Raw genomic sequence first — 24,700 nt, 5'->3', positions numbered from 1 at the left:
ATCCAAAGCCCTCTTCCGGCCTTCACAGACACAAGCAAATATACATGCAGGCAAAACACTCATACACATGAAAAGAAAATAAATCTAACAACACACACACACACACACACACACACACACACACACTATCTCCTGGGCTGGGCACTGTGGAACACACTTACAACCCTGGCATCTGAAGCTGGGGCAGGACTGGGTGACCCAGTTCTATGAGGGCTACAGACGAACATGCCGTCTCAAAGAAGCAAACTAAAAGCACTATTTATTACTCTGGATCAATGGACCACCAATATTGCATTACTCTTCTAATTTAGAAAACTTTTTAAACGTTCTTTTAAAATGTTAATTAGCAGGCAATCCTTGTGCTTTCTTCAAAAGTAAGGCCACACCACACTGATCACTTTGCTGATGTACTTGTTAGGGTCCTCAGGAGGGACGCAAGGGGAGACCACACACTGTGGCTTCTCCCAGCGCCTGGCTCAGGCCCAGGTCTATGAGGAGGGCGTGTGATGAAGGTGCTGCTACCGTGGACAGGGAAGCTGGGAACAGAGTAAGGAAGTGAGAAATTACTTTGGCCATTTCCTGCTCCAGCTGCAGCCTCCGGCTGACCTTCTGCTGGTAGGTTTTGATGACATTCTCCACGTGTTGTTCCATGAAGAACTTGAAGGCGTATGGGGAGTAGCTCTTGATGCGTGACTCTCTCTTCTCCTCATCCTTGCTGTTCTTGCGGACCGGCACCGGGGAGGTCTGTATCTGCTTCTTGTCCCTGCCAGCTTTGTCTCCCTTGGCACCCTTGTGGCTCTTGTCGCTCCGTTCCTGCTCGGCGGCGCCCCCACGCAGACTCTGCTCCACACCAGTACACAGGCTGTCCAGGTCCAGGTTGTACTGCTCGGCCTTGCTGGGCAGCAGCAGGTGCTTCGGGTAAGGCGGCGGCGGGCACCTGCGCTCAGAGCCACCGTAGTCCACGTCCAGCGGGTGCTGGCCTGTGCTGCCCTCCTTGGTCTCCAGGCCCTCGGTGGCAGGTGCTGTGGGCGCAGGCACCCAGGCAGGGTGTGAGGGCCCCACGGCTGTCTGGGGCTCGGGCCGCAGCACACGCACGCTCTTCACAGGGTGCAGGATGTGAGCAGCTGTCACTGCGGTGACCGTGTTGGGGGCGGGCAGCGAGGGCTCGGGCTGTGGGCTGCTGAAGGAGTTTGTCCTGCTGGGGGCGGCCCGGAAGGCCACGTGCTGCCGGGTGGCCTCTAGACCCTGCTTCTGCATCGAGTCGCGCCGTGCCAGTGGTGCTGCTGCCCAGGACACTGGGGAGCCCAGCTCATACAAGTCGGCGTTGAGGCTGTTCCTGGATGGCGCTAGCACTGCCTGTGGGGGGCTGTCGCCAGAGAACGTGGGGCCCCGGGCACCCAACACATGCAGTGGGTGGGCCCCAGGCGCCACCGCGGCCGGCTTGTGGTGTGCAGTAGTGTACAGCCCAGCATGGGCAGGGAAGGCGAGGCTGGCAGGAGGGCCGCCCTGGGCTTTGGCCAGGCCGGAGTAGGCGTCTGGTGTTGTCTTGCTCTGGAAGGAGGGGCTGCGCTGCACCCCGTATCCTGGCTGCTCCGCTAGCAGGTGAGGACGACCATAGTGTGTGCCCGGAAAGTGCGCCCCTGCCTCCACCGCTGCGCTGTAGCCTTTGGGAGGGTGTTGGTGACCAGGGGTGCCGTGAGTGCTGACCCCAGGGAAGAGGAAGTCTAAATACTGCCGTGGCATCTCCTCCAGCGCAGCGGGGCCCTCATAGTTTGCACCACCCAGCTGGTGGTAGGATGGGAATGCTTCCCCCGGGCCCTCGAAACTGGGCCTCCGAGTCACCGGGGTGGGCACCAGGCCCTTTCCTACAGAGGAAAGAGTGAGAAGTCAGCCTGAGAGCACATGGGACCCGTGGGCTGCTACTTGCTGGTCCTCACACTAGCCTTATCTTTGGGGTTGGGCAAATGGGTAAGGTCTTCTACTGAGAGTCCTGACAGGGTGGGTCCTGCCCCAGCAGAAACTGGTCTCTCTAATGCTGCGATGATGGGGCTAAAGGCCAAAGAGCATATGGAAGGTCATGGGTCCGGGTACGGTGCCCTAAGAGGACACAGCACCCAGGGTCAGTCTCCAGACATGCTAGGGACTACCTGGACAGCCAACTTTGTTGTTATTTGGGGGAGCCAAGTTTACGTACTGTCATGGTTTCCAAAGGGCAGAACTGTACCCACTGTCCAAATACTCATTTTCCTTTCACCTATTTTCCAAATTAAAGATTTGCTGGGTTTCCGTCTTTATTAAGGACAAACAAGGTAATATACACCCGACACTCACTAAGAACAAAACCATCAAGAGGAGGTGAGAAACGGCTCAGTAAGCAAAGAGTGCAGAGGACCCGAGTTGGGTTCCCAGCACCCACACCAGGTGGCTCCCAACTGCCTGTAATTCCAGCTTTTGGGGATTCTGCTCCTGCACAAAATTGCAATTGAGTGCATGTGCATGCGCGCACACACCCCATTAAAAATAAAAATCTTCTAAAAACTCCTTAACAACAACCCACAAAGAGTCCCTCTCTGCAAACACCCAGACACGTGGATGGCTGATTCCTTATTCCTGGCTTCTCCATTTTGAAAATCTTTCCTCATTTAAAGTGGATGCCTGGAAAGGGCAAAGGCCCCTTTCACTTCCCTACTTGGATTCCTCTGATCTGACAGAGGACCCTGACATCCAAAGGCTGTGTCTTACTCACTCTAGGGATAAGCCCCACACCATCCCCTAACATACCTGACAGAAGTAACCCAGCAGCCTTGGCATTGAACAGGAGTTAGGTGATGGGTGGCTTTGTGTACCTGATTGAGCAAATGCTAGCACAACACACCACAACCAAGCAGGAAGGCGGCTGTTACAGAGCTGGGCCCTGTTTCCCTGCAGCACTGCTCTCCAGGACAGACCCCAGAATGCCAAGAATCCAAGAACAATGGCCAGTCAGAGCTGGTGAGAGAAATTTCTTTTCTCAAGAAACCACAACACAAACACTTTGAAAGCCCTTGAAATGTCCTCATTCACCACGGGAAGGCTTTACCCCAGGTCTGCCACCAAGCAGGGGATTACATACATCCTTTATTTTACCCAGGAACCACAGGCTATCTACTCCACCTAGGAGAGGACCATCCTGACAGCCGGGGAAACAGAGTGGGCATCCCCCGTCCCTTCCAGAGCCGACAAGGATCAAGTACTCAGCTAACTCATTTCTCTGTCTCTGGAGAGGACCATCCTGACAGCCGGGGAAAGAGAGTGGGCATCCCCTGTCCCTTCCAGGGCTTAAACACTGCTCACAGCTGCAGACCTTGAGAGCCAGCTACCAGCTATCAAATGTGAAAAAAAGTTTTTGGAATTGGTAAGTCTCCCTTTTCATGGACCAGCCCCAATAAAAGGTTTTAAAAAGTTGACCAAGTGAGTTCCAGGAAAGGCGCAAAGCTACACGGAGAAACCCTGTCTCGAAAAACCAAAAAAAAAAAAAAAGTTGAACTCTTTTCTTCCCCCTTTAAAGATGGAAAAATTCAACAGACACATAAACCCTCTAGACAGTAACACTGGCTGCCATGGAGAGGTGTCAGAGGGTCAGGTAGGCAGCTAGGTTAAATTCCAGGATCGACTGACTACCTGTGGTTCACCCCACCACCCCAGGATCAACTCTCAGGGGCAGGCCTGGCTCTGTGTGGGGCTCACCTGGGGAGGTCTGCTTGATGACTCGCACAATCTGCTCATTCCTGGGGTCCAGGTAGCCCATCTTACTGATGTACTCCAAGGCTGCTTCAATACTCCTACTGCCTGTCTGCTTGAGAGCTCTGCCAGCCATCTCCTAGGAAGAAAGCAAGGGATATCATCGATGTCGTCGTCGTTGTCGTCGTCATCATCATCATCATCATCATCATCATCGCTGCCGCCGCCATCTTTACTACAACAAAGTCACTGGTGACTCCTCTCGGTGGCTGTTGGGGCCCGCCAGGTGCTACAGATGACCTGGAGCACACACAAGCAGTTGCAACCATCTGCACATACCACACACCGTGCACCCTAAGGACTTGTGTCAAGAATGTGCAGGGTCTCTGATGGTGGGTCGGAAAGAGACTCAGGCTCTTTTAAGAACTTCAGTGACCACTGGTGGGTCCAGAATGAAGTAGTATGGCAGTAGGAAACTGGCCTTGATCCCAGCTCCTCAGCTCTATGCTAACTCTGGAATCAGTGGAAATGCACTGGATGGGAGCAGGGAGAAACTGCTGAAGCCATTTATGAGATGCTTACTGAATGCCTCCTGTTGACAATGTCCTCTGCCATCTACAGCAGTTAGGGAGTATAGCAGTCTCCGTGAAGCCCCTACAGCTCTGTTCGCACAGGACATGTCCCTTAAAAGTGTTTGTAGAATGAACACACAGCAGGAAAGGGCAGGTGAAGTATCCCTGAGTTAAAGAGATGGCTCCCTTCTACCCAAAGGTAAGACATGGCATAGGACATGCCCTTTCAAGGACAGATGTATTTGGAGAAGGTGGAAAGTCTAAGCGGAGAAAGTTACCCAGGGACAATGGGTGAGACAGAGAAGCAGCTGTGGGTGGGGCATGCTAGGATGGTGGTGGCAACACCCAGGAGCATGTCATGTGACAGGGAACCCCCATCTAGGGTGGGGCCATGCCTGGTTTTGCTTATTTACAACACCAAGGGAACTTTCAAACAGGGACATACATAGTGTGAAGATGAAGCTGGGGGGTTCTGGGGGTGCAGACTTCAGGCACTCTAGGGCAGAGATGAAGGAAGCAGAAGGGGCAGGGCCAGGGCAGCTGAGGCCCCGTCTTTAGGACTGGGAAGACGGCTCAGCAGGCAGAGGCAGCAACAGAGGCTTTGGGGGCTTTGGGGGAGGGTACCAAGCACTGTAAAAGAGAAATGTGGGAAGAAGGCACCGAAAAGGGGCAGGATTGGGTGAGGGGACACAGGGGACACACAGAGATGTTCAGCAGTAGGCAGTCCAGCTGTGGAGCAGAGAAATATTGTGGAGAGAGAGCACGGTCCTCACTGTTCCTGGCCAGGCGTGATGACACCTCATCATTTATCCCGGCCTGCTTCCTTAGGACTGGGAGGAATCAGCTGGGTATGGGGGCACGCTAGGTAGGCATATCTCTGTATGTTTGAGGCTAGCCTGCTCTACAATGCACATTCCAGGACAGCCAAGATTACACAGAGAAACTGTCTTAGGGGGGAAAAAAAAGAGAAATCCGGCAGGGTCTAAATCTCCACATTATACAGCTTCATCCACCCACTTCACACAGTGCCTAGAACAAACCAAGCGCTTACTACTCACCATGTGATCATCCAACATTAAATCATGTTCTCTGTTCCTGGCTGTGTGACAGCTGAGTGGTGGGACAAAAAAAAGGGAGGGGGTGGACTCCCTGTAAAGTCACTGGCCAGATCTGGGACTCAACAAGACAGAGGGCCAAAGGAAGCAGGGGCGAGCCCCGATGGAGGTCTGAGGGGCCGCTACCCAGAAATGGGGGGCAGCAGTAAGAGCTGAAGACGCAGGCTGGGAAATGGTGGTGGGAATTCAATGAGGCAGTAATTTGCTTGACGGAAGAGCCAATGTTCATCATCTGGAATTGCCAGGGGAGAAGGCAGCAGAGCTCACCTCACCTGGAGCCGGTGATGACACCTCACCTTCCCTACTTCATGGCTAAGCTATGTGATGAGGTCATGTCTACACAACTCTCAAGGACTTGGAAGCTGCTATAAGACTGCATCTCAGCACACCACTTGGAGTCTTTTGTTCCCACTAAAAATGTGCCAAGTGGAGCTGCCCCTAACCACAGGTCTTTGGCACTAAGAGTTCAGCGGCTTTGTGTGAACGACTCTGTCTCTTCCAGGGTACGTTATCTGCCTAAGCTCCTTACTTCCAGGATTTCCCAACAGCCAGGGAATCGACAGCAGGAGAAAAGGGCTTGTCACCTGGATATGAAGCCAAGCTCCCAAGACTTCAAGATCTGTGACTTGGCCGGGAGGAGTCTAGTGAAGCCTTAGGTGAAGACTTGGAGTGGCAGGCATGTTTTAAATCATGAACCCAAGTGACACTCATGAGCCAGCGTGTTTATAAATAAAACCTACAGTCCTGCCCTTTGCGCTACCTGTCCATCACCACAGGGTTATCAAGTCTGTAGTTTCTACAGCAGCTCTCAAATAGGCTCCTGTACATATTCCAAATGATGACGGGCTTTGGTTTTGTTCTGTGGTGCCTCACATATGCCGGCAAAGCTCCACCACTGAGCTCCACCCCGAGCGAAAGGAAGCCCAGAATCTGTTCCTAAGTCCACCAGGAGCACAGGTCTCAGCGTGCAAGGACAATACATATGAAGTTATGATGGGGTGTGGCAGGAGGTCTCCAGAGGACTGAGTCAGGCTCAACTCCAGCAGAGGAACCTGGCGTTTCCCCTTCCTTTCTCAGAGCACTGAGCCAGTGTTCCGAGTCCTGATCTAGAACCGTCTATGACCACTCCAAAAAACAGTACTGAGCTCAGATACAGAGGCAAGCTCCTCAATGCATATGTGCACACACGTGTGTACACACACACACACACACACACACACACACACACACACACGTGCAGGTACCGCTCTTTCCTGCCAAGCAACCCTGCATCCTTCACAAGTCTTCTACCTACTCCGAGCATCTGTTTCCTCATCTGGGAAACGAGGCTACCTAGGGCTGCTCTAGGGATTGAGGGAGGTGACTGGTGTCCCCAGGTTCCAGGGCCACTTCCACATCAGCTGCTATACTTCTCATTTGTCTCTGGTGGAAAAGATAAAGATGACGTTTGTCGATTTTAAGTGCATTTGGAATCAAATACCTCTAATACTTCATATTTTATTCTTTTAACCATAATTACATAAGACAATGTGTTGAGCTCCTTCTACCAGGCCTTAATACCTATCTCTGGTTTTGTCTAGGTCACCTCAAGCCCAGGTTAGGTTCATGGAAATGGCAAAGCCTTCCCTCTTGGTCCATATGTGAATGGTGACAATGTGTACAGAGAATGTCCACCATAGATTCCTCCCCCACCTTCCATGATTACTGCCTGAAGACTACTCCACTAAATCTGCTCCCTTGGTCCAGCTGAACACCATAAACCCTGCCTCCTTGTTTATCTGCACGAAATAACCACATCTCCTTGCTCAACCGTATGCAACAATTCTGCCTCTGTTCAACTGCATACAATAGACACACTACAGCTTCTCCATCTGAGAGCCCAGACTTCCCCATGCCAGCTTTTCTGTTGTTCTGTGTCTGGCTGGCTATTGTTTCTTCACTCCCTTGCCCTGCAGCCCCAGTCAGGCCGAGTCCCTGGTCAGGCCACCATCCCTAGGCAGCAGGCTCAGCTGCTTCACGACTCATGTTCTCCTGCCAGACTCTCAGGACTGTCTCTCACGTGAGGGCATCTACCCAGCTTCAGAGCTGTTCTGAACAGTGCAGCATCACTCCCTGTCCTCCCTGTCCAAGCACACCTCAGGCTGGGAAGCCCTGCCTCGTCAGCCTGGCTACCCACATGTCAGGAACCAACCAGCTGGGAGGCTCCCATCATACTGGAAATGCCAGTGATCTCACTCTCTCTCTCTCTGTGGTTCGCTTCCCCACCACCAGTGAGGCCTGTGGGACTGCTGGAGGAACAAATCTGTTCTTGCAGGTTCACCCAGCTCACGGGCAGGCAGAAGCTGGCCTGACAGTTGCTATACAGTGTAATGGTGTTACTAGCATCCCTTGTGACTGCAAGTTATTTAAATTCAGTGACAATTTATTATGTATGAAGGAAGGAATTTCCTTTGCAGATCCTCTCCCACCCCTTCCTGGTGAGGAAGCATTTTTCAAACGTTAGCAAAGCCATATCCCATGCTTTAACATTCCAACAATGAGGTTTGGCTGAGAAACGAGAAATGGAGTGCTCTGGCCTTGCTGGGTCTTCCAGGCCTTGTCTCTGTCTGCATCTGCCTGTTTCTGGGTCTCTCACAGATCCTGTGATTTTCGTCCAAGGTTGGGAGAAGAGTGGCTAGGTCTTCAGGCCATAGTGACTGTTGTTTCAAAGCCCGAAGGATTCCACTTATTGGAGAGAACAGAGAAAGAAGGGGAAAAGCGTGTGGCTGCCCAGGCTGGGGTGGAGTGGAGGGATGCCAGAGATGCTCAAGCAGTGGCTGAGGCCTCCTGCTCCACCCACTGTCCTTCTCAGGCTGACTCTGCCTTTCTCTAAGTGGCGTCCGGGAACCTTCTGGAAGCACAGAGGAACCCAGTGTTTCAGAGTATCCCACTGAAGGTTGTCAGCCCTAACCAGAAACACAGCCCCAGGGGGACCCATGTGAAACTCAGGGTGCCCACCCATCTCCCCTGCCTTTGTGCTTTCTGGAGAGAGCCTAGAAGGCTCAGCATGGGCTCTGAGAACATGCTCCGGAGAAGCCAGAATCACAGGGAAGAAAATGGAAGCAGTCTTGGCAGCTTCAGTGGGTGGACATGAAAGGAAAAGGAGTTACTACCTCACACCTGTGCAGCACACGGAGCGTGTCAGCCCAGACAGCAAGCCTTCTGGGGAAGCTGCAGCTCATGCATCTTACCATCTTCTTTTTTGTTGTTATTTTTTTTATTTTTTTTTTTTTTGAGACAGGGTTTCTCTGTGTAACAGCTCTGGCTATCCTGGAACAAGCTCTGTAGGCCAGGCTGACCTTGAACTCACAGAGATCCACCTGCCTCTGCCTCCCGAGTGTTGGAACTACAGGTGTGCTCCACCATGCCTGGTCTCACCATTTTCTTTAGCCCTGGGGCTGTTTGCTAAACACTGCTGAGGAAAATATATTTTCAAAGGTAACTGATATGTAGGGAATGAGGAAGAAATTTGTTCTAAATCTAAACCAACATGAAAAAATTGTCAGCCTTGTCAATGATCAAAAAAACACTAATAAGACAGTATCTTCTAGCTTGACAACACCAAAATAAGATTAGTAATTATTAAAGGACTGGTATAGATTCATAGCCATGGTTTTGAAGGTTGTAGAAACCATAAAGCCACTTACAAGCAAAAACATTTTAAGAATAAAAAATTTTGAGCTAGAGCAAAGGCTCAGCACTTAAGAGCACCTGCTGCTCCTGGAGGGGACCCAGTGTGATTTGCAGCACCCACATAGTGGCTCACAAACACTGGGAACTCCAGTTCCAGGGGACCCATCGCCCTCTTCCGACACCAAGCACACATGTGTACAGACAGACATACAGGCAAAACATGCATGCATGTAAAATAATAAAGACTAAAAAATTATTATTCTAGTGAGACGTTTCAAGAGGAGAAGGTGCAGGCCACCAAGACTGACGGCCTGAATTAGTGGAAGGAGAAAACCAGCACAAGCAGGCTATTTCCATACATGCACACCCCACCCCACCCCCGAAACAATTTAAATATTATTAATATTTGATATATTAATAACATTGACATATCAAAATTTACTTTGAGGCTAATTTAAATGAGCCATATTTAAAAAGCCTATCTCCTAGCCGGGCAGTGGTGGCGCACGCCTTTAATCCCAGCACTCGAGAGGCAGAGGCAGGCGGATCTCTTTGAGTTCGAGGCCAGCCTGGTCTACAGAGCAAGATCCAGGACAGGCACCAAAGCTACACAGAGAAACCCTGTCTCGAAAAACAAAACAAAACAGAAAAAAGGCCTATCTCCATAATGCTGTCTGTCAAAGTCTAGATTCAGAGCCGTGGGGGAGGAGTTAGAAAGAGCCTGAATTTCTAGTAGTGGAGAAGCTGATTATTATTGTACTCTCAGAGTACACACAGCGCATGTGTGGAGAAGCCCCCACAATCACAATTCTATAGCAGATACTTGCAGGATACCAATGTGAACAAGGGTGGGAACACTCACTGTTTCCTGGTAACAACCAAGGGGGCTTGTGAACAAAGCTTAATTAGAACACGAGGAAAATAAATCTGGCTTAATTTGCTTTCATTTTGAAGTAATAGCATTTTTAGTTAAAGATAAGAACATTTACTTACATCAAATCTCACTGTAACAAAAACTGCCTATGCTGTTTTATTTCCTAACTATGGATGGGCAGATCACAAAAATTCTCCAGATTAAAACTGAATCTGAAGAGTGTGAGACAAGTAGCCACCAAGTTCCTTCCAACTCTATGAACTCCACGACTGAGAGATGTTTGGGAAAAATAAAGAAAATCTCTGCCACCACAGATACAAGAACCTAGGGTTTTAGTCGACGGAAACTCATCCACAACCCCTGCTAGCTTTTACACAGCTACATCCGTACTCCAGGGACTGTGAGTCCATATTTCTATTCTGGTGTCCCTGGCTATGTTAGTGACCAGTGAGCACCAGGAAGTCCTCCCCGCCCCCGCTCTGTCTGCACAAGCTGAGGCTCTTCTATTTGCTCCAAACAATAGACTGGCATGAAGCAGTTCTTTGCCAGTTCTGGGCTTCACCCTCACGAAGCCTGGCTGCTTCCGTTTCCTCTTCTTGGGTCCATATAACCGGACACCAGCTGACCCAGCCGGCCTGCGGCAGCTCTGACCCATGAGTGAAGCTATTGTGCACGGCCAGCCCCAGCTGGGCAGTTGGGACGGAGCGACATAGAAGGTCAGCAGACAGCAGACAGCAGGCTGCCCAGCGAGGCCAAGTCAATCTAGAGTCACGAGCAAGGATAAATCACCGCTCACTGTGCTTCTGAGCCGTAGGATGGTTTACTGCGTGGCGCTGACTACTGACAACCACCACTTTCTCCGTGTGTCATCTGGAAATACATCCACCTGCTGATCTTAAAATTCGAACGATTTCATCTCCTAAGTTTTTACCTGGATAAACTCAAACCTGCTCTTCAGGTTAAAGTATTTTCATCTTTAATCCCACACTCTGGAGGCAGAGGTAGGTGGATCTCTGTGAGTTTGAGGCTAGCCTGGTCTACAGAGAGAGTTCCAGGACAGCCAGAGCTGCATAGTAAGACTCTGTCTCCAAACAAACACACAGACAACCCAAAAGATTAAAATATTTTCTTAAAAAGAACTGATACTATTAACAGATTGTTACCATGGAACGAGACAATAATAACACAATGCTGACTGCTGATGCAATTAGTGAAGTCAGAAACTCTAAGTTGTCATTTCAGTGTATTCCAGTCTACACTCCTCCAGTAAACAGTGCTCAAGGGTGGATGGTCTGTGTCTTTAGGGGTTCTAAAGTATCTAACCGAGTTAACACTTACCTCAAAGTCACTGTTCTATCTTCATTCTTTTTCTAAAGGTATGTCAAACTCTACTACTAATGTCCAATCTTTTTGTGAAAAAAAAATGCACTTCCATCTCTAAAAAGTGAAAACAACAGAAGATGGAACGGCACCAACAAAACCACTCAGGCGAGGAGGGAGAACCGACCTCCACCGGTCCAACCCAGTCACGGGTGCAGCATTTAACGAACCACCATCACGTTCTACACAGCATGCGGTCCACTCGGGGACGAACGTGGGCCAATGCACAGGCAGCTCCTCCGCCAGCTGCAGGCAGGAAGTCCTCGGCTCTAACAATGCCAGGTGACATCAACTCCTGAGACTACATGACAGCCTCCCCCAGCAGGACTGACCTCCTTCCCAATCCTTCTAATCAAGACATCCCTACTTCTAAGGAGGACACCCAGTCCTCTATGACTCACCAAAACAAATCCTCGCCCACCCACCCCTCTCCAGCCAAAAAAAACCCAAAAGCAAATATACAACATCCACAGGGAGACCAACCATGCACCTTACTTTCAGTGGAAATAACCTCTTAAAAAAAGAAAAGGAAAGGAAAGAATCCACATGGAGGCAGGCCAGAACCATCACTGAGGGACAGAACCCACCAGGAACCCTTGTGCAGCCGGCACTGGAGAGGTACATCCCAGGCGGAGGGAAGACAGATCCATAGAAAGGAGAGCCGAGGAACGTTCTAGAAACCACCTGCTGGGTAGGCAGACGCCCATGCTTTCCTACCACAAGAGACAACCCAACAGCAGGCAGGCAGGCAGCACCCGTGGGGAGCCTACTGTGTCAGACGGGGACGTAGCCAGACAGGAGCCAGGAGGCGAGGAGGTGGGCCTCAAACTACCACCTAAAAGATGACCTGGACAGCGGGTTCTGAAGGACAGTGGTAGGGACGGGAACCACAGCCTTGCACAAACTAGGCAGGGATTCTACCACTGAGCCGGGCTGTCGGCCCTAGTTAGGTTCGTCTGTCTCTTCAAAACACTGCAGTATGATTCTAAAGTGAGAACACATCAGTAGGGTTTGTTACTTGCATTAGATTAGGCCTGTGGGAGTTATACGGCCCAGGCTGGTCTTGAACCTCTGGGCTGAAGTGATTCTCCCATCTCAGCCTTCCCATTGTTTATCGAATGCATGGAATCTCTGCAACAGCTTCTATAGTTTTGTTCAAGACTGTAACTAACTACACTAGTCAGTCTCTTCTCTGACTCTGTTGCTGCCAGTGAACCCTCCGGGCACACCTATCAAGAAGAGTGACCTGGACACTGAGGGTCCTCTTAGAAAGATGTATTCTGGGCAGGGAACAAGCATGCCAGGCCACTCGGCCTGTACAGACAAATCCAGCCAGCCAGCCAGCCCTCATGTATGGTCAGAGAGGTGGGAAGACACAGATAAAGTGGCTTTTTAAATAATGGGCCTGGGCCAGTGAGATGGCTCCACACATAGATATGTTAGTGCACAGACCTAACGACCAGAGTTCAGTCCCCAGATCCCACAAGGCATCAGGACAGACCAACTCCCAAGAGTTGTCCTGACCGCCACATGCACATCATGACACAAGCTCGAACTCATGCATACAAACACAAAATACAAAAATTACAATTAAAGGGGCCTGAAATGGATGTGATGCATGTGTGGGAACCAAGATAAAAAGTACCTGCCTATAAAATAATGAGGAGGATCAATCATGCGTAGCTCTGCCTACAGCTTCCTCCATGGCAACTGCCACCAATATTTGAATTAGTGCCTCTAGTTCTTCATCTGAGGCACACTGAAAGCTTTCAGGACTGGAGAAAGGACAGGGACAGGGATCTTATGCAGTGACATCAGATGAGACTCTCTTGAGAGTCCTGTATTATTTATACATTCAGAAAATAAAGGCAAAAGGTGCCATTAGCACACCCCCTGCGCCATGGCATACACACAAACAAGTCTCTGCTGCTGCTGGAACTCAGGACCCTCCCTTACCTGTCCCCTCTCCTGACCCATCCACTTAAAAGTCACTGGCCACCTCTGCCATACCGTGCACTATGTTTAACTCCCCTTGGCTGCCTGCCATTCCTTGTCCACCTGTGTCTGACCTAACATCCTTGTGACTATGATAAATCCCTTTGGACGTACAAACAGACCCCTAACTTCCACCAACCCAAAGGCTAAGAATGCCATCTGATGGCATCCAAGGCCAATGGCTGAGATCCTCCTGCTCTGCCTACCTGATGTTTCCACCGGCGAACTTTGAGGTGCCTTGGTTTATGACTTTCTATATTCTGTTAATATAAAACTTCATGACACCATTACCAAGCTGGAACATGTATTTGGGGTAACCTAAATTTCTGTTCCAGGGCCATAGTACTCTGATTCTGGCTCCAGAATAAATATATCCTACTCCCTTTGAGGTGAGAGCTGTGTTTCCACACCCTCAACTAAAACAAACAAGCCTACTGCTCTCTGGAGAGCTACCCGAGAGGGCAGAGGTGAGCAGCTGGACTGACAGACAGGTGCAACATCACACAGGGCAGTGGTCTCACCACCTATCCAGCCGCCACGGCCAGTCTCCACCCTGAGCTGCAGATCCAGAGGGTTCTCCTGTGGGAGGTCCAGGAGGGTCTTGCCAGTCCCAACAAACCTCTTTGCCTAGCTCCAGCTGTTCCAGACACTGGGTCTCACTGGGCGGCAGAACTCCTCAGAATGACTCAAGACCAAGACATGCTTAGAACCAAGAACTGAGCATGGTCCTAATTCTCCTTACTCTAAATTGTGGACATTTATCCTTCAAAACCAAGAGACCGACTCTCAGTATGAGTAGTCCTTTCCGAAGACAGGGAAAGTCTGGATCTGCAGCTCAGGGTGGAGACTGGCCGTGGCGGCTGGATAGGTGGTGAGACCACTGCCCTGTGTGATGTTGCACCTGTCTGTCAGTCCAGCTGCTCACCTCTGCCCTCTCGGGTAGCTCTCCAGAGAGCAGTAGGCTTGTTTGTTTTAGTTGAGGGTGTGGAAACACAGCTCTCACCTCAAAGGGAGTAGGATATATTTATTCTGGAGCCAGAATCAGAGTACTATGGCCCTGGAACAGAAATTTAGGTTACCCCAAATTTTCAAAACCTAAACAGGGGCTGGAGTTCAGTGGCTGAGTGCCTGTCCTAGCAAGGGCAAGACCCTGGCTCCACCTTAACAGAAAAACCCAAACCCAAATAGTCAAAGAAATTGAATGTCAGTAAACACGGAACTTCACTCCATGAAACACAAACGAAGCCTCACGCCCACTACGTTCAGGATGCCAGAGAGCAGTCAGGCTAGGGACCTGCAGACCCCGAAGAAAGGAGACCTGTGCCAAACACAGGCCAGAGTTAAAAACACTCAAAACTGCACGGCCCCGGTGCCATGTCCACCCCTCTTGGTGACTGTCCCACACAAGCAGAGACAGGCAGCAGACTGTGTTCAGCGTCTGTCTGCAGTGAAAACCAGACGACCTCATCAACGTCCACCACCACGACAGTGGAAAGGGCAGTGGAGCACGTGTCCCCACACACAGTTCACCAGCTAAACTGAGTCGGCGCCATCCATCAACACGCATAAACTGTAACCAATGAAGAACGCAGATCGCAAAGTCCTGCTGTATAAATCCGAGTTTGCCTCTGGAAGAACAAGCCAGAGTACAAGCTGGGTGAAGAGCCTGGAGGACGAAGGCAGCTTTGGGAAGTAGGCACACAAGAAGGGCACAGCCCTGGGCACATGCCACAGAGCACTTGTTTGAAAAGTCTCTGAAATGGGAAAGAAAGATGGCTCAGTGGTTAAGAGCACTGGCTGCTCTTGCAGAGGACCTAGGTTTGATTCCCAGCACCCATTTGGAAGCTCACAATTATCTGTAACTCAGTTCCAGGGAATCCGATGCCCTCTTCTGACCTCTGCAGGCAAAAGGCACACACATGCAGGCAAAACATCATAAACATAAAACAAATAGCTCTGAAGCAGGGCTGGGGAGATATTTCAACCAGGAAAGCTCCTGCCTTGCCACAGAAGGACCTGAACTGGATCCCACTACACCTTCAAGGAAAGCAAGGTGCAGACACATGGCCTTGTAATTCCAGCCCAGGGGAAAACAGACAATTGATCCCTGGGCTCACTGGCCGGCCAGCCTGGCCCCGGCAAGTTTCAGGACAGTGAGGAGACTCAACAACAAAGTGGACGGCACCTGAGGAATGACTGAGTTGTCCTCTGGCTCCACACGCACAGGTTGTCGTGCATTCACACACACACACACACACACACACACACACACACACACACACACACACACACAGAGAGAGTTTCTGAAACACACATGAAAAGATGCTGTATTACTCCTACTGCTTTCATAAACACTGGCAACATCACACATCACCAGTCACCACCTGCAGTGACAGTAGAAACCTCGGCTGTGGGTTCCATGCTCCTACTGTCCACAGCGCTGCTCCTTGTCCCGTCAGCTTGTGGCCCGTGTCCCAGGCCAGCACGCAATGCTCAGCTACAAGTGGGAAGGAGCGGGGAGTGCCAGCCTTCACAATGTGGCTCTGCTCAGCTCACCACTCCAGGGTCAGCCCCAAGAGGTAGGCAGGTGCTGTGGCCCGACTCAGAATCATGGGGGACTCTACCCATGGGCCTGCTCCTCTGTCCCCCTCTTCCAAGGAACTGTGCAGGAACTGCTCTGTCAAGCTGGTTCCAGCTTCTCGCTACATGACTTTTTTTCTTCTCACAAATTATGTCTAAGGACTTACGCTTATCGTAAATGCAATTCAAAACAGCTACTTAAAAGAACTCTTGAGTTTGGCTTATGGATAAAAAATAGTCCATCCCAAACGTCTCTGATAAGCGACAGTCCAGAATCTTTTTAACAGAATACACTGTTCTTGTTTTCTTTTTTTAATGTGATAAGGAATAAAATTGAGTGACAACTATTTACAGCTAATGTTAAGTAAACAAGGATGTCATCAGCAAGGAAACATAGATGGTGATCCGCTGCACAGCCAGTCCACAGCCAGAGGCAGCCTTCCAGGTACGGGGTATGGGGAGATGGCTTGCTCTGCAAGCCTGAGGCTCTGAGTTCGGATTTCCAGCACCCACATTCACAGGGGTAAGGGTGTGGAGAGAAGCAGATCCCAGGAGTTTACTAACTGAACCAGTAAGCTCAGGTTCAGTGAACGGTCAAAAAAATGAAAAATAGAAAAAGTTGGAGAAGACAAAAGACAGACGGAAACAGAATCCCAAATAAGAACACCACAAATCACTGGACTTCCAGAAAACTTTCCAACACAAAGCTAGAACAGACATTGCATACAAAATAATTCTACTCTTGGCCGGGCAGCGGTGCCACAGGCCTTTAATCCCAGCACTCGGGAGGCAGAGGCAGGTGGGTCTCTGTGAATTCGAGGCCAGCCTGGTCTACAGAGTGAGATACAGGAACAGTGCAAAACTACACAGAGAAACCCTGTCTCGAAAAAACAAACAAACAAACAAACAAAAAATTCTACTTTTGTGAAATAAAAAATTACAGCACTGAAAAATGTCAGCGTAACCACGGTGGCTCTCTCACGAAGTGGCTGTGTGAAGCATACACACAGAAATGAACACTGCTGAAGCAGCAAGCCGGCCAGAACCGGGGGCTCTCTGCCTCGTCCCACTCTGAGCTGCTTTGTGAAGCACCTGCTCCACTTCCCAAGCCCCAGTCCGTATGTCAGCTCCGGCTCAGTCGGAATCCGAGTCCCTGCATGCCCTACTGGCCTTAGACACGCATGAAATCTGCGTTCTGTCCTCTGCTGCACTGGACCCCACTGAGGGGTCACTTCTAACAGGGCATTGTGGGGCTTTGTTTTTGTGGAGTTTTGTTTGTTTTGTTGCGTGTGTGTGTGTGTGTGTGAGAGAGTGTGTGTGTGACTGTGTGTAGAGGACAGGGAGTGACACTGGCTGTCTTCCCCTGTTGCTGTCCAGCTTATTTTTACGGGCCTGGAGCTGACTAGTTCAGCTAGACTGGCTGGCCAGGAATCCTGGTTCTCCTTCTCGGTGGCTGGGATCACAAGTGCGCACCCCCGTGCCTGGGATCGCAAGTGCGCACCCCCGTGCCAGGGATCACAGGTGCGCACCGCCGTGCCTGGGATCACAAGTGCACACCGCCATGCCTGGGATCACAAGTGCACACCGCCATGCCTGGGATCACAAGTGCACACCGCCGTGCCTGGGATCGCAGGTGCACACCGCCGTGCCTGGGATCGCAGGTGCACACCGCCGTGCCTGGGACTGCAAGTGCACACCGCCGTGCCTGGGACTGCAAGTGCACACCGCCGTGCCTGGGATCGCAAGTGCACACTGCCGTGCCTGGGATCACAAGTGCACACCGCCGTGCCTGGGATCGCAAGTGCACACCGCCGTGCCTGGCTTTTACACAGGGTCCTCACGCGTGCTCAGCAAGCACTTTATCGACGGATCGTTCCACTCCACTCCACCCACGTTGAAGAGGGGCCGTCGGGACCAAAGCTCACACTACGGATCTCCAAGTGGACGGCATTTTCTGAGCTGGCTCTTCTGGACAGCTAGTGACTCCCTGTGAGAAGTCACAGCAGGGTGGTCCACACTCTGCTGCTGCTAGGAGCCTCTGCCATGTTCCAGGAATTTTAACACCTATTGTGCTTTTTTTCCTGAGTCTGGAAAAATCCAGGGGCTAGCTAGCTGGTGGCTGTCAAGTTCAAAGCTCAAACAAAACAGAGCTAAAAATTCCAGGACAGAGCGCTGTATTTACTATTGTTCACTAAGTGCCCAACTCTTCCAGGAGACTTCCGATCTACTGCTGGTCCCGACTTTACCATTATTTTAGGACCCTCCCCCACCCTACTACAGTTTTGCAGACAGTCATCGGGCAGTGTCTAAGCCCTCCAAAACTTACAGAGAAAACAGGAGGACGAGGGCCCATGGGATGAGGCATGTCCATGAAGGGCCAGGTGTTGCAATAAGCTGTCAACCCCGCCAGCATCCTTGGAAAAATGAACACTACAAGCCACACTTCCAAGTGGCAAGAGCCAGGCACGGTAACACAACACACAGTCCCAGCACTCAGGGGGCTAAGGAACAATGACTCAGGGCTCAATCATGCCTGGGCCATGCAGGGAAACCCTGTCTCAAACAAACAAAATAGCCAAAACAAAAAATGCATAACACTACCCAGAAATATGGATGGGAGGTGGGGGCAGACGGGGCGGGGGCTGCGCTAAGTGTTGGCTTCATCAGAAAACAACCAGTTCCAGAGGGCCATCTTTTTCAGTGACTTTGTGGTCTCAGCTGTATCTTGGGCTGAGGTTATAGCTCAGTGGTAGAGCCTTGTATTCAGCTACATTTCTTGCACACAAAGCCACTAATCAAACTGGGTATGGTACCTCACACCTATAAAACCAGCAATAAAGGGGCAGGAGGGCTAGCCTGGACTACAGAACTTGAACCTTGTCTCAAAAAAGCAAACACACCTATTAATAATCAAACACTATGAAGCTCTTTTTCTGGGAAGTTGAGGACACAGCTCTGCTAGCAGACACTCTCTCTGCACATGGCACTCCATTCTCGTGCTGGGCTAGCTTCTGCCCCTTGTAAGTTCTTGTCTGCTTAGCTGGTCAGATCATCAGGAGCTGCAAGGAGAGCTGCTGGATGACCAGAAGCACCTGGGTGTGTGTTTACCCCAACCCACCTAGGCAGTAATTAATGTGCTTGAGGAAATGCTAATTATGTCTATTAAAAGTGAACAAACACTGTTTATTCATTCCAAAGTCTGTGCAAAGAGACCAACTTTTTGTAAGCAAGACCCAAAAGCCAGTGGTGGAGCAGGCCTTTAATCCCAGCACTCAGGAGGCAGAAGCAGAGGCAGATGGATCTCTGAGTTCAAGGCCAGCTTGGTCTACAAAGTGAGTTCCAGGACACAGAGAAATCCTGTTTCAAAAAAAAAAAAAAAAAACAAAACAAAACAGAAAAACAAAACAAAACAACAACAAAAAGGGATCCAAATAAGGGAAGAGAAGTTATGCCTGGGTCACAAGAAGTACCTGGGTACCTGGGGCACCATGCCCAGGAAGGCTTCATCTGTTAATGTCCCTGGCCCTTGCCGTTTAAGGACGCCTCTTGTGTTTCTATTGGAATGGTCTATTTACTCGCTTGTGTGACTTTTTTTGCCTTGTTGCTCCTGTCGCTGTGATAAACACCACGACCAAAAGTGACTTACAGAAGCGAGAGCTTACTCTGCTCTATAGTGCAGAGGGAGACTCCCTCACGGTGGGAGAAGCAGCAGAGAGCAAACTGGAAACGGGGCAAACATAAACTCTCCAGGCCTGCTCCCAGTGAAGCATTTCCTCCATCTAGCAAGGACCCATGTCTTAAAAGTCCCATGACCTCCCCAGACAGTAACTGAGGACCAAGGACATGAGCCTACGGGAGAAATTGCTCATTTAAACTACCACACACAGACAGCATTCCAACATCTATGGACCAAACATTCAAACAGATGAGCCTATGGGGCCTTCTCATTCAAACCATCACAGATGGGCACTTCCAAGATCCAGTGGCTTTCCTTTCTGTTTTCCCACAGCTACATGATAGCAGGAGGGCATTTAGTCAGGATCCCAGTGATTCTCTGTAGCCAGCCATTTATATGAAACAAAGTCCAGTACTGGAACATTCTAGCCACTGAAAGCATCATGCCATTGGGTTAAACCAACCCCTAATGGCCTGCTGCTACCACGGTTGCCTTAGCTGAATGTTACCTAAGCACCAAGCACAAGCTCATGGAGCTGACAGGAAGGAAGTGCTCTGGACCAGAGACTATGTGCCTGATCGTCTCTGCCAGGAAGCCAGTAGGGAGGCTTCCCAGCAATGCTCGCAGTGTGCAGCCAGGGAAGACTAAGGTGTGCATGCAGTGCTCCCAGGTCCCAGCCTCAACTGTCTGTCAGAATGCCTAGGACTGTCTGCCCGGCAAACAAACAGTCAAATTCACTTTCTGGAAAAGCCTGATTGCACAGTCGGCATGCTTTCCATTAAAGTCCAATCTGAGCAACGAAAATAGGCATCAAGCTGGGCGGTGGTGGCGCACACCTTTAATCCCCGCACTCGGGAGGCAGAGCCAGGCGGATCTCTGTGAGTTCGAGGCCAGCCTGGTCTACAGAGTGAGTTCCAGGAAAGGCACCAAAACTACACAGAGAAACCCTGTCTCAAGAAAAGAGAAAGAAAAAGGAAACAGGCATAATAGTGCCAAGGAAAGGCAGAACAATATGCTACAAAGCCAGAGAGAAGAAAAGGAGAGAATGTTTGTTTGCTGAGGGGCTAAATTCATCCATTCAGCCAAACTAAAGCTCCTTCCTCAGAAATGTACAAGTAGCAGTAGCATCATCCTCTACCTCCAAGAGCCCACACTGGTCTAAGATCTTTAAGACAATGAAGCTGGTTTTAGAAAGAGGTCCGGACAACACATGCTGCCTGGTGGAGGAGGCCAGGCCATACGCTCCAAGAGGGCTCCTCAGGTCCCCTCATGAGAACCGGAGCTCTGTCAGTGACTAGTAATGCGCACCATGGCATTCTAGGTTCAAACTGGACAGCGCAGTTGTCAACTGGCCCTTCAGATTTCAGAGTTTGGGATCAATGGATTCAACCAGCCTTGATCAAGAATATCCCAAAACTTGGTGGGGCAGTGGCACACGCTTTTAATCCCAGCATTAAGAGGTACAGGCAAGCAGATCTCTGTGAGTTAGAGGCTAGCCTGGTCTACATAGTGAGGACCTATCTCAAATAAATAAATAATTGAGCCAGGCATGGTGGTGCATCCCTTTAATCCCAGCATTCAAGAGGCAGAGGCAGGTGGATCTCAGTGAGTTCAAGGCCAGCCTGGTCTACAGAGTGAGTTCCAAGACTGTTACACAGAGAAACCCTGTTTTGAAAAATTACACACACACACATACACACACAAAACATGTCTCAAACATATACTGGAGAAAAGACAGCTGAGAAACTGAATATCTATATGCAGAAGAATGAAACTAGACCCCTACCCTTTGCTCTGTTAAAAAAAAAAAAAAAAAAGGATCAAAGACCTTAATGGAAGAGCTAAGAGTTCAGAATTGCTAGGATAAAACAGTTTAAGACATAGACACGGGCACGGCTTTTCTGAACAAGGCTCCAATAGGCCAAGAAACAATTAATGAATGAGATTATGTGGAATTAAAAGGTTTCTGCACAGCAAAGGAAGTATCAGAGTAAAGAGACAGCTGATAGTGTGGGAAAAACAGCTTTGCTAGCTATACACTGAACAGGAAAACTTAGTTTCTAGAATCCATAAAAAACTAAAACAAAACAAAACACCTAAACATCTGCAAAACCAAATCAATCAAAACAGGAGTGAGTGCCTGAAAGTTTTCTGAAGTACAAATGGTAGAGACATATTAAAAGGTTCACCATCAGTAATCATCAAAAATGCAAATGCTACTCTAGTCCACTTACTCCAGTCAGAATGGGGATCGTGAGGACAAGAAATTACAAATGCTGGTGAGGATGTGAAGAGAGAGCAGAGCTGCTGCATGGAACCTGGTGCAGCTCCTATGGGAGAGAGAGCAGAGCTGCTGCATGGAACCTGGTGCAGCGCCTGTGGGAAAGAGCAGAGCTGCTGCATGGAACCTGGTGCAGCTCCTATGGGAAATAGAGCAGAGCTGCTGCATGGAACCTGGTGCAGGTCCTATGGGAAAGAGAGCAGAGCTGCTGCATGGAACCTGGTGCAGCTCCTATGGGAAAGAGAGCAGAGCTGCTGCATGGAACCTGGTGCAGCTCCTATGGGAAAGAGAGCAGAGCTGCTGCATGGAACCTGGTACAGCACCTGTGGGCGTAAGTGTGGAAATTCCACAGGAAAGCTGGAAACAGAAGTGCTCTGTGATCCAGCCCTATCATTCCCGGGTTTCCCCGCAGGAACCTAGGTCACATACAACAAGCATATCTGTGCTCACTGAGGCGCTATTCATCATAGCCAAGCTATGATCCAGCCTCACTGCCCATCAATAAATAAGAAGAGACAAAGGTAAACACAGAGGAGTTTTATTAGGCCATACAGAAGAACAAAGTCACATTTGTTTAAAAAAAGATGTGGATGCAATTTGAGATCATCTCATGCAGCAAAATTAGCCAAGTTCAGAAAGATGTCATGTTCTCTCCATTTGCAGAATCTAGTCTTAATCATATGTGAATGTAAAGGGTTGAGAGGATGCTTGAGGTACAAGTGTGAGGACCCGAGTCTGGGTTCCTGGAACCTTGCAAAGCTGTAGCAGCATGTACATCTGTGATCTCAGTGCTGCTACTTGGGAGATGGGAGGAAGACACAGGAGAAGCCCCGTTATTTGTATGCATCTGGTGTATGTGCCCAAAAGGAAAATAAAGACTGTGACCTCTACACACATGCATGCCCATACTGCCTACATTCACAAACACTACACATGTGCACATACTCACTGTAGAGACACATATACATACATATATAATACAGATCATATACTAACAATTTTAAAAATATGAATTAAGACATGTAAGTAGAAGGAGAACTTGGGGCATCAGAAGGAGGAGAGACAAAGGATAATGGAGGGTATGATCAAAGTGTATGATACATATATACAAAAATGTCACCATGGGCCAGGTGGTGGTGGCGCTCACCTTTAATCCTAGCACTCGGGAGACAGGGGCAGGCAGATCTCTGTGAGTTCAAGGCCAGCCTAGTCTACAGAGTGAGTTCCAGGACAGCCAGGTCTGTTTCAAAGTGGAAACCTTGTCTCAAAAAACAAAAACCAACCAACCAAACAAACAAAAACCCCACTATGGAACCTACTGTTTTGTATAATGAATATGCTAACTGGAAAAAAATGGCCTGGTCTTTCATCATGTTATTCACTAAATAACAGAATGTTACAGCTGCTCAGTGCTGAGGATGTAGCTCAGTGATAGAACACCAGCCTAATGCCCAAGATCCCGGTGCAATCCTAGTTCAAGGCCAACCTGGGCTACTTAATAGACTTTGTATCAAAACAAAACAAGATGAGATGGTTGAGTGGTTAAGACGGCTCTCCCGGAGGACCTGGATTGATTCCCAGCACCCACATGGTGACTCACAACCATCTGTAACTTGAGTTCCAAGGGATCTGATGCCCTCCAGGCCTCCATGAGCACTGCACACCCACGCAGGCAGAACACCACACACATAAAATAAAAATCAATTTAAAAAGTGGGGCTTTGGAAAATGCTGTCCCTTTGGTGAAGTGGCAAGCTTCTCGTTCTAGTTGTAAACTGAAAGCGGCTAGGCCACCTCGGTGTCAGCTGTCTGGACTGCATTCATGGCTCAGTCACACAGAAGATGTGGACTCGGTTTGCCTTGGAAAGGGTGGGGTTTTTTTTTTTTTGTTTAGCAGATATGTAAATTGGTAGACAGACCAAAAAGGCCTCTAAAACCCAGGCATCCTCTGAGGCAAGTGTAAAAATACTCAGAATTCAGCTAGAATGTAAGCATTTACTAAAAACAAAACACTTGTTACAGGGCTGAAGACCGCCTTCTCTCTGCCGTGGGGCAGGACCGTAGCCATAGTAACTGTCATGGGTGGGTGCTGAGGTCAGTGTGCAACACCACAGAATTTACTCTTGTCCAGCTGTGGGGATCAGACGGGGCTTTGACACCAAAGAGAAACTATGCCCAAGGCAGATAAAGTGCTGAGGAGGGAGAGAAGGTGAGCATATTTAGTGGAGGCCACCTGGGCTGTACCAGTGTGGGTGGGAAGCCAGAGTCTGCCTTGACAACACCTCTGAGGCCCTATGGTCAGGGAGACATGGTCATTAACCCTGATATTCTTTACCCAGAGGTCCAAGGCAACAAGCCATCGTACACGGGCACTCTCAGAGTCCCTCACTGACTAACTTTTCTTCCTCATCTCTTCTATGCATCCATTTTGCAATTGGCACGGGGTTTAAGGGCTGGGGATGGAAGGACTTGAGCCTGAATCCTAGGTCGACCATCTCCTCTATGCTGACAAAGAGAACACGCTTAACTGTCAACCCAACCTCACCACGTTTTAAAAAACCTGTGTGTGTGTGTGTGTGTGTGTGTGCGCCCATGTGGAGGTCAGAGGACAACTTGCGGAAGTCAGTTTTCTTCTACCATGTGGGTCCTGGGGATCAAGTTCAGGTCACCAGGCTTGGCCACAAGCACTTTTCCCTATTGAGTCACCTCACAGTCCCCTTGTCATACATCCTGAGCATCAAAGGCCATGCCTGCAAGTAACTGTTTACTACCGTGACAGCTGTAAGGTCTTAAAACATGAACCGTACAAAGGAAATTATTTTGTATTCTTTTGGTT

General features: G+C 49.6%; 1 protein-coding gene across 1 annotated transcript in view; it reads right to left on the bottom strand.

The window, feature by feature from the left end:
• The window catches only part of Lats2 (large tumor suppressor kinase 2), a 55,988-nt gene that overhangs the window by 9,044 nt on the left and 22,244 nt on the right, over positions 1-24,700 (bottom strand). The window contains exons 3-4 of the mRNA XM_059273561.1: positions 3,727-3,859; positions 568-1,865 (exon numbers count right to left, since the gene is read on the bottom strand). Of these exons, the coding sequence (XP_059129544.1) occupies positions 568-1,865; positions 3,727-3,859 (1,431 nt within the window). The remainder of the gene's footprint in view (positions 1-567; positions 1,866-3,726; positions 3,860-24,700) is intronic.

The sequence above is a fragment of the Peromyscus eremicus genome, chromosome 9 (assembly GCF_949786415.1).
Source record: "Peromyscus eremicus chromosome 9, PerEre_H2_v1, whole genome shotgun sequence".
NCBI classification, from domain to species: domain Eukaryota; kingdom Metazoa; phylum Chordata; class Mammalia; order Rodentia; family Cricetidae; genus Peromyscus; species Peromyscus eremicus.
The sequence above is the reverse complement of the archived record's forward strand: the minus strand, read 5'-3'. Positions and strand labels throughout refer to the sequence as shown.